Source organism: Protobothrops mucrosquamatus, unplaced genomic scaffold, assembly GCF_001527695.2.
Source record: "Protobothrops mucrosquamatus isolate PMUCROS unplaced genomic scaffold, P.Mucros_1.0 scaffold3288, whole genome shotgun sequence".
NCBI classification, from domain to species: Eukaryota; Metazoa; Chordata; class Lepidosauria; order Squamata; family Viperidae; genus Protobothrops; species Protobothrops mucrosquamatus.
The window spans coordinates 40,067-48,685 of record NW_015389279.1 but is presented as its reverse complement, the minus strand read 5'-3'; the positions used below and the strand labels follow the sequence as shown (position 1 = coordinate 48,685).

Genomic DNA, 8,619 nt, shown 5'->3' with positions numbered 1-8,619 from the left:
CATCTGTTCTCAAAGCAAGAACAGCCCATGTTAGCAGCGTTGACAGCTGTTGCACTCCAAATGAAGAGAGGATGGGTGCAGTCAATAACTTGGGGGAGGGAGGGGCGCAAAGACCCCCAACCCCAACCAAACTGGGGAAGGAGGTTGGTCCTGTAGAGACATTGCAAAATCCTCTTCCATATGCTCCCCCCCCCCCCAATCTATAATTTCAAAGAACTTCAAAGGATTAGGATTTCTGCTATCTTTAGACGTTTGGGGTCGAGACCAAACAGAATAACAGAGCTGGAAGGGACCGTGGAGATCATCAAGTCTAACTCCCTGCTCAAGCAGGGGGTTGGACTAGATGACCTCCAAGGTCCCTTCCAACTCTGTTATTCTGCTATTCTGCCTGCCTTCCTTCCTTCCTTCCCCATCACTGGAGGTTTTTAAGAGGAGACTGGACAGCCATTTGTCCGAAATGGTATAGGGTTTCCTGCCTGAGCGGGGGGTTGGACTAGATGACCTCCAAGGTCCCTTCCAACTTTATTATTATTATTATTATTATTATTATTATTATTATTATTATTATTATTATTATTATTATTATTATTATTATTATCATTATCATTATCATTATTATCATCATTATCATCATCATCATTATTATTATTATTATTATTATTATTATTATTATTATTATTATTATTATTACAAAATCCTCTTTGGTATGCCCCCCCATCTATAATTTCAAAGAACTTCAAATTATTAGGGTTTCTGCTATCTTTAGACGTTTGGGGTTGAGACCAAACAGAACAACAGAGCTGGGAGGGACCTTGGAGGTCATCTAGTCTAACTCCCTGCTCAAGCAGGAGACCCCATCCCATTCCAGATAATTTGACGTAAGCTCAACAAAAGGGGGAAGACCCCCAGAGCCCAGTTCCTCCTTGCCTGCCCTCCTTCTGTGCTTGGGCTGGCCTTTAAAGGGCCAGTTTTGTTTGCTGAGGCCTGCTCTGTGGAGTGGGGGGGGGGAGAGAAACCTAGGGGGCAGGGGATGCAGTAGGAGCTTTGCCTTGCTGTTGTCTCTTCTGAACGTGGCCAAGGATGTGGGTTTCTGACTGCATCTCTGGAATGGCAGAATGGAATAAAGAATAACAGGATTGAAAGGGACCTTGGAGGTCTTCTAGTCCAACCCCTTGCTCATGTGAGAAGACCCTATCCCATTTCGGACGAATGGATGTCCTGTCTGTTCTTGGAAACCTCCAGTGATGGGAGCACCCACAACTTCTGAAGGCAAAGCTGTTCCACTGGTTAATTGTTCTCACCGTCAGGAAGTTTCTCCTTAGTTCTAGGTTGCTTCTCACCTTAGTTAGTTTCCATCCATTGCTTTTTCTCCTGCCTTCTGGTGTTTTGGAAAATAGCTTGACCCCCTCAAATATTGGGAGACTGCTATCAAGTCACCCCCTCATCCTTCTCTTCATTAAACCAGACATGCCCAGTTCCTGCAACTGTCCTTCATATGTTTTAGCCTCCAGCCCCCTGATCATCTTTGTTGCTCTTCTCTGCACTCTTTCCAGAGTCTCCAACATCTTTTTTTATATTGTGGGGACCAAAACTGGATGCCCTATTCCTGGAGTGGGTCAGGGAATCCTCCCAGCCCCATCAGGGTCCCCTCCTCTCTCTCTCTCTCTCTCTCTCTCTCTCTCTCTCTCTCTCTCTCTCTCTCTCTCTCTCTCTCTCTCTCTCTCTCTCTCTGTCTCTCCTCTCTCTCACTCTCCTCTCTCTCACTCTCACTCTCACTAACTCTCTCTCTGTCTCTTTCTCTGTCTCACTCTCACTCTCACTAACTCTCTCTGTCTCTGTCTCTCCTCTCTCTCACTCTCTCTCACTCTCCTGTCTCTCACTCTCACTAACTCTCTGTCTCTTTCTCTGTCTCTCTCTCACTCTCACTAACTCTCTCTCTCTGTCTCTCTGTCTCTCCTCTCTCTCACTCTCTCTCACTCTCACTAACTCTCTCTCTCTTTCTCTCTCTCTCTCTGTCTCTCTCTCTCTCTCTCTCCTCTCTCTCACTTTCACTCTCACTCTCACTAACTCTCTCTCTCTCTGTGCCTGCAGGGTGATGATGCTGGCCATGGGGCAGGTGCTGCTGTTGGTCCTGGCGATGGCAGTTGCCCAGGATTCTATGCTGAACGTGTGCATGGATGCCAAGCACCAGAAAACCAAGCCTGGACCGGAGGATAAACTGCATAAACAGGTAGCGAGCCCGGGGCCAAAGGGGCACCGGGGAGACCTGACCACAGTTGGCTTTCCGAGGGTCCTCAGAAACGAGGCAGGGAAGGGCCTTGAAGACTCTGGATTCCTTTCGCCTGGAATCCCACCCCATCTATTAGAATGGTTACTGGGGGGTCAAATTGAGGAGTCCTTAGTTCCAGGTTGCTTCTCTCCTTGGTTAGTTTCCACCCGTTGTTTCTTGTCCTGCCTTCAGGCGCTTTGGAGAAGAGCTTGACTCCCTCTTCTTTGGGGCAGCCCCTGAGATATTGGAAGACTGTTATCATGTCCCCCCTCGTCCTTCTCTTCATTAAACTAGACATACCCAATTCCAGCAGCCGTTCCTTATATGCTTTAGCCTCCAGTCCCCTCATCATCTTTGTTGCTCTTCTCTGCACTCTTTCTAGAGTCTCAGCATCTTTTTTACATCGTGGTGACCAAAACTGGATGCCGTATTCCAAGTGTGGCCTTACCAAGGCCTTGTAAAGTGGTATTAACCCTTCACCTGATCTTGATTCTATCCCTCTTTCAATGCAGCCTAGCACTGTGTTGGCTTTTATGGCAGCTGCAGCACACGGCTGGCTCCTATTTAAGTGATTGTCCACATAAGGTGACCAATCGTCTTCCTTTAGGGAGGGCAGTCCTCCTTTTGTAAGTTCTGTCCTCTCTCGAAAACTGTCCTCCTACATGTCCTCCTTTTCGATATTTGAAGACGAAGCTGTAAATCTCCGTATTCGATCGATGCCGATCCGATCCGTTGCGTGTGATGTGACGTATTTGTATTTGACATGACGAGTCGTCAAGGCTCGGTACTGTGCGGCGAGGCGCGATTATGAGACGCATGCGCTCCGCACAGGATAATTGTTTTGAGAGAGTGCGCCGCACGGTTGTGTACTTCTTACCGAAACACGGCACGGCACACACGCATGAATTAGACTCACTTTTTTTTCCTTCAATTTATTTATGTCCTCCTTCTCATTGTAAAAAAGTTGGTCACCTTAACTAGGACTCCGAGGTCCCTCTCACAGTTACTACTATTGAGCAAGGTACCCCTTATACTAAACCTGTACATTTGGTTTTTCTTGCCTAAATGTAGGCTCCCACCAGCCTTGAAGGATGTTCCTGCAGTCCTTGTTGTATAGAAACCTTTAGCAAGAGCAGTAGAGCCCCGTTGTGGATGTCCACCTGTCCCACCTTCCTGAGTCAACTCAACTTTCAGGGGGACATCTGGGTGGACTGGGAATGCTGCTGGTTCATAGTGGGAACCGGAGAACTTCTCAGAGAAGATGCCCCACCCCAAAGAGGACATCAGACCCGTCTGGGCTCAATCCAGCCTCTCTCTTTGCTTCTCTTCCCCCAGTGCTCTCCCTGGAAGGACAACGCCTGCTGCACACTCAACACAACTCAAGGGGCCCACGATGACACCTCCTACCTCTACAATTTCGACTGGAACCACTGCGGGACCATGTCGGATAAATGCAAGAAGCACTTCATCCAGGACACCTGTCTCTACGAATGCTCCCCCAACTTGGGGCCCTGGATCAACAAGGTGGGCAGCCAGGCTGGGCTTGGTCTCCAGGCCCCCCCAGACCCAGGCAGAGAACTGCCAGGTGGAATCATGGAGGTGGATGCCTTGGGTTCCTCAACCCCCAAGTTAGTGGCAGTTGGACACCCCCTGTAGTTCTAGGGGGAGGGGGAGGCAACCTGGGCTCTTTTATGACTGGTGGACTTCAACTCCCAGAATTCCTCAGCCAGCATGGGGGAACTATGTCCCCCTCATGACTCGTGGATTCAACTCCCAGAATTCCTCAGCCAGCATGGGGGAAGTACGGCCCCCTCATGACTGGTGGACTTAAACTCCCAGAATTCCTGAGCCAGCATGGCTCAGCTTGGAAACCTCTCCCTTTTCCCTCAGCATGGCTGGCTCAGGAATTCTGGGAATTGAAGTCCACCAGTCATAAAAGAGCCAAGGTTGCCTACCCCTGAACTAGGCCCTTTGATGACTCATGGACTTCAACTCCCAGAATTCCTCAGCCAGCATGGGGGAACTATGGCCCCCTCATGACTCGTGGACTTCAACTCCCAGAATTCCTGAGGCAGCAAGGGGGAAACTTTGGTCCCTCATGACTCGTGGACTTCAACTCCCAGAATTCCTGAGGCAGCAAGGGGGAAACTTTGGTCCCTCATGACTTGCGGACTTCAACTCCCAGAATTCCTGAGCCAGCATGAGGGAACTATGGCCCCTTCATGAATGGTGGACTTTAACTCCCAGAATCCTCAGCCAGTATGGAGGAACTTTGGCCCCTTCATGACTCCTGGACTTCAACTCCCAGAATTCCTGAGCCAGCATGGCTCAGCTTGGAAACCTCTCCCTTTTCCCTCAGCATGGCTGGCTCAGGAATTCTGGGAATTGAAGTCCACGAGTCATAAAAGAGCCGAGGTTGCCTACCCCCGTAGTTCTAGGGGGAGGGGGTCCAAGAGATCTAGGAGAAACAGGATGGAGCTGGTTTTAGGGCAGCTGTCAGTCCAGGCAATTGGAGGAGCTGAAGTTCTCCTCTTTGGAAGTAGAAGGACCCCCCCCCCACTTTTCCTTCTGCTCACAGGTGTGGGGGTAGGGGTCTTTAGGGCTCTCTGAGCTGGGTGGTTTTCTTGCAGATGTTTGGTTACCCAAACTAGGGAACATCATCAAGGCTAGTTTGGGTAATGAAACATCAGATTAGCAGTTATGATGTCCCCTAGTTTGGGTAACGGGACATCTGCAAGAAAACCACCCAGCTCAGAGAGCACAGTCCTCCTCCCTCCTCCTTCCTCCTCCCTCTTCTCCTCCTCCTCCCTCTTCTCCTCCTCCTCCCTCTTCTCCTCCTCCTCCCTCCTCCTCCTCCCTCCTCCAGCACTGATGAGGTTCCCTAGTTGGGCCGTGAAACGTCTGCAAAAAAACCACCCAGCTCAGAGCACCAAGGAGCCCACAATCATTGTCCTCCTCCTCCTCCTCCTCCTCCTCCTCCTCCTCCTCCTCCTCCTCCTCCTCCTCCTCCTCCCTCAAATCCTGCTCCCTTCTAGCATTGATGATGTTCCCTAGTTGGGCCACGAAATGTCTGCAAGAATCCCCCCCCAGCTCAGAGAGTACCAAGGACCCCCACACCTCAACCCTGAGCTACAGATGTTCCCCTCTGCACACAGGCGGACGAGAGCTGGCGGAAGGAGAGGATCCTGGACGTGCCGCTGTGCCTGGAAGACTGCGAGGGATGGTGGGAGGACTGCCAGGATGACCTGACCTGCAAGGAGAACTGGCACAAAGGCTGGAACTGGACCCAAAGTCAGGGGGCTCAATCATCTGTTCTTGCTCCCCACCCCCACCCTCCATCACGGGCCCCAAGGACGGGGATCAGCAGCCACTTAGCTGGGTTGAGCCCCTTCCCCTAACGTTGACGTAGGAAAGGCAGCTCAGGAATATGGCAGAGACCTTCGCCCAGAGGACACAGTGGTGCCACTAAATTTTGAAGACCCAGTGGGTTTATGGAGGGGGTGGAGATCCCGTGGAAAGAGCTCCTTCCACACGGTGGAAGTGGGCCCCCCTTTTTCCCAGCTCTAGGCTGGTGGGCTGCTTTTCCCAACGTTAGCTGGCACGGAGGGGGTTTAAATTCTAGGAATCTGCTTGGCCCCTTCCCTAAGAAACCTTGTACCTCCCAACTTTTAACAGAATAACAGAGTTGGAAGGGGCCTTGAAGGTCTTCTAGTCCAACCCCCTGCTCAGGCAGGAGATCCTGGCCAGGGGGTGTCCAGCTTTAGGAACTTTTAAGACTGGTGGACTTCAACGCTCAGAATTCCCCAGCCAGAGCGTTGAAGTCCACCAGTCTTAAAGTTCCTAAAGTTAGACACCTTTACGCTGACCGGCTGACCGGTCTCTTCTTGATGGAGCATCCAAAACTCCTGGAGGCAAACGATTCCACCGAATAACAGAATAACAGAGTTGGAAGGGGCCTCGGAGGTCTTCTAGTCCAGCCCCCTTGCTCAAGCAGGAGACCCTACCCCACGTCAGACCAGGGGCTGTCCAGTCTCCTCTTCAGTACCTCCAGGGGATGGAGCACCCACGAGACGAACCGTTCCACTGAATAACGGAACGACAGGGTGGGAAGGGACCCTGGAGGTCTTCTAGTCCAGCCTCCTTGCTCGAGCAGGAGATCCTAAGCTCTTCTTCCTTCTTTGCATCCCAGAAGTCAACCGGTGTCCGTTGGGCGCAATGTGTCAGAAGATGAAGAGAGTGTTCCCGACTCCCCGAGATCTGTGCGAAAAAATCTGGAGCAACTCCTACAAATACACCGACTTTTCCCGGGGAAGTGGGCGCTGCATCCAGATGTGGTTTGATCCTGTCAACGGCAACCCCAACGAAGCCGTGGCCAAGTACTACGCGTCGTCAGGAGAGACCTTGGCCTTCCACTCAGCCTTGACTCTGTTGCTCTGTTCAGCCCTCCTGGGCTTGCTCTGAGGATGGCAGGGACACTGGGCTCCTGAGAACTTTGGGCAACTTCAGCAAGGTGGTGGTGGTGGGGGGGAACCTTCCCTCCTCCCCCACCGTGGCTGGAGTCCCCTGAGATGCAGCTGTTCCTCAAGAGCTGTCATCCAGGCACATCTGCAGGAGCTTCTAGTGATCTCCTGCTCTCCTTTGAATGGGAAGCTGTCCTTGATGTTGACCACAAGAAGGCCACCTAAAGAGAATAAATGTCTTCTATGACCAGTTTGGTGATTGTTTCTGGGATCTTTGTCCCTTACCTGTTCAGGTGAGGAATACCCTCAACCAGAAGTCAACTCCATGAAGAGTAGAATTAGAATTAGAATAGAACAGAATGCAGAATAGAATAGAATAGAATAGAATAGAATAGAATAGAATAGAATAGAATAGAATAGAATAGAATAGAATAGAAAATATGGAATAGGATAGGATAGGATAGAAAATATGGAATGGAATGGAATGGAATAGAATGCAGAATAGAATAGAATAGAATAGAATAGAAAATATGAAATAGAGAATAGAATAGAATAGAATAGAAAATATGGAATAGGATAGGATAGGATAGGATAGAAAATATGGAATGGAATGGAATAGAATGCAGAATAGAATAGAATAGAATAGAATAGAATAGAATAGAATAGAATAGAATAGAATAGAAAATATGAAATAGAGAACAGAATAGAATAGAATAGAATAGAAAATATGGAATAGGATAGGATAGGATAGGATAGGATAGAAAATATGGAATGGAATGGAATGGAATAGAATGCAGAATAGAATAGAATAGAATAGAATAGAATAGATAGCTGGAAGGGACCTTGGAGGTCTTCTAGTCCAGCCCCTGCTCAAGCAGGAGAGAACAAACACAAGACAAGACATTTCACTTTAGATGTTGGACCTGTGGGGGAAACATCTGGGTCCATTGTACATTCTTTTCTGGATCACCAACACCCCCATCACGTGATTGTGTTGGCATGCCGTTGCCTTCATGACTTCCACACCCAAGGCAATTTAGCATCTTCAGGCAAAATGCCTGACAACACAACACAACTCTTGCTGTGGGCCTCAGCTGGATGCTATCTAGAGAATTGTGGTTAACAGTGTTAACAGGGGTTGGGATGTGCCCAGTTCCTGCACTGCAGTGGGCAAGTCCCCTCCCCACCTCCAGAGGCTGGGCCCTATCCTCCACGGCCATTTTGCTTGGGCAGCTGGGGGGAGCATGGAGCTGGCCTCTACAGGCTGGCATTTTCCAAACTGCTTGGTGGGTCTCACACAGGCTTAGAGCTGGCTTGAATGCTGGGCAGACCTGGGTTTGATCCAGTGGCTGGCTGAGGAATTCTGGGAGTTGAGGTCCACCCATCTTAAAGTTGCCAAGGTTGAGCAACACAGCATTAAGTGATCCTTATGGTCCCTTCCAACCCTACCATTCATGGCTAGCTGGGGGTTGACGTCCACACGTGAGAAAGTTGAGAAACCCTGGCTTAATATCCCAGGGGAAGCAAGCTTGTCTCTTGAGTTTCATGACATGGGACATTTGGAAGAGTTTTTGGTCCCCAAAGAAATCTTTCTCAAAAACAAAACAAAACACCACACTTTTTTGATTTGTAAAAGCAGTGACTTTCCTGGTGCCAGTGGGACCTGCTTGCGAACACAAATGCCGTTTTCTTAACACCCCATAAACTATGATTGCAATTCATCAGGGTCCCCTGAACAAGCCTTGATGGCAAGCTTGACTTAATAATAATAATAATAATAATAATAATAATAATAATAATAATAATAATAATAATAATAGAAATAGAAAGACTATGGCAAAGGCAAGCAAGGGTAGTACCAATAGTAATAGGTGCCTTGGGTGCAATCCC

General features: G+C 49.2%; 1 protein-coding gene across 1 annotated transcript in view; it reads left to right on the top strand.

Annotated features, from left to right (window-relative positions):
- The window catches only part of LOC107297403 (folate receptor alpha-like), a 15,050-nt gene extending 8,069 nt beyond the window's left edge, over window positions 1-6,981 (top strand). Inside the window, exons 2-5 of the mRNA XM_015826770.2 lie at window positions 2,092-2,230; window positions 3,605-3,793; window positions 5,425-5,560; window positions 6,459-6,981. Of these exons, the coding sequence (XP_015682256.1) occupies window positions 2,092-2,230; window positions 3,605-3,793; window positions 5,425-5,560; window positions 6,459-6,730 (736 nt within the window). The 3' untranslated portion in view covers window positions 6,731-6,981. The remainder of the gene's footprint in view (window positions 1-2,091; window positions 2,231-3,604; window positions 3,794-5,424; window positions 5,561-6,458) is intronic.
- Window positions 6,982-8,619: the final 1,638 nt, after the last annotated feature.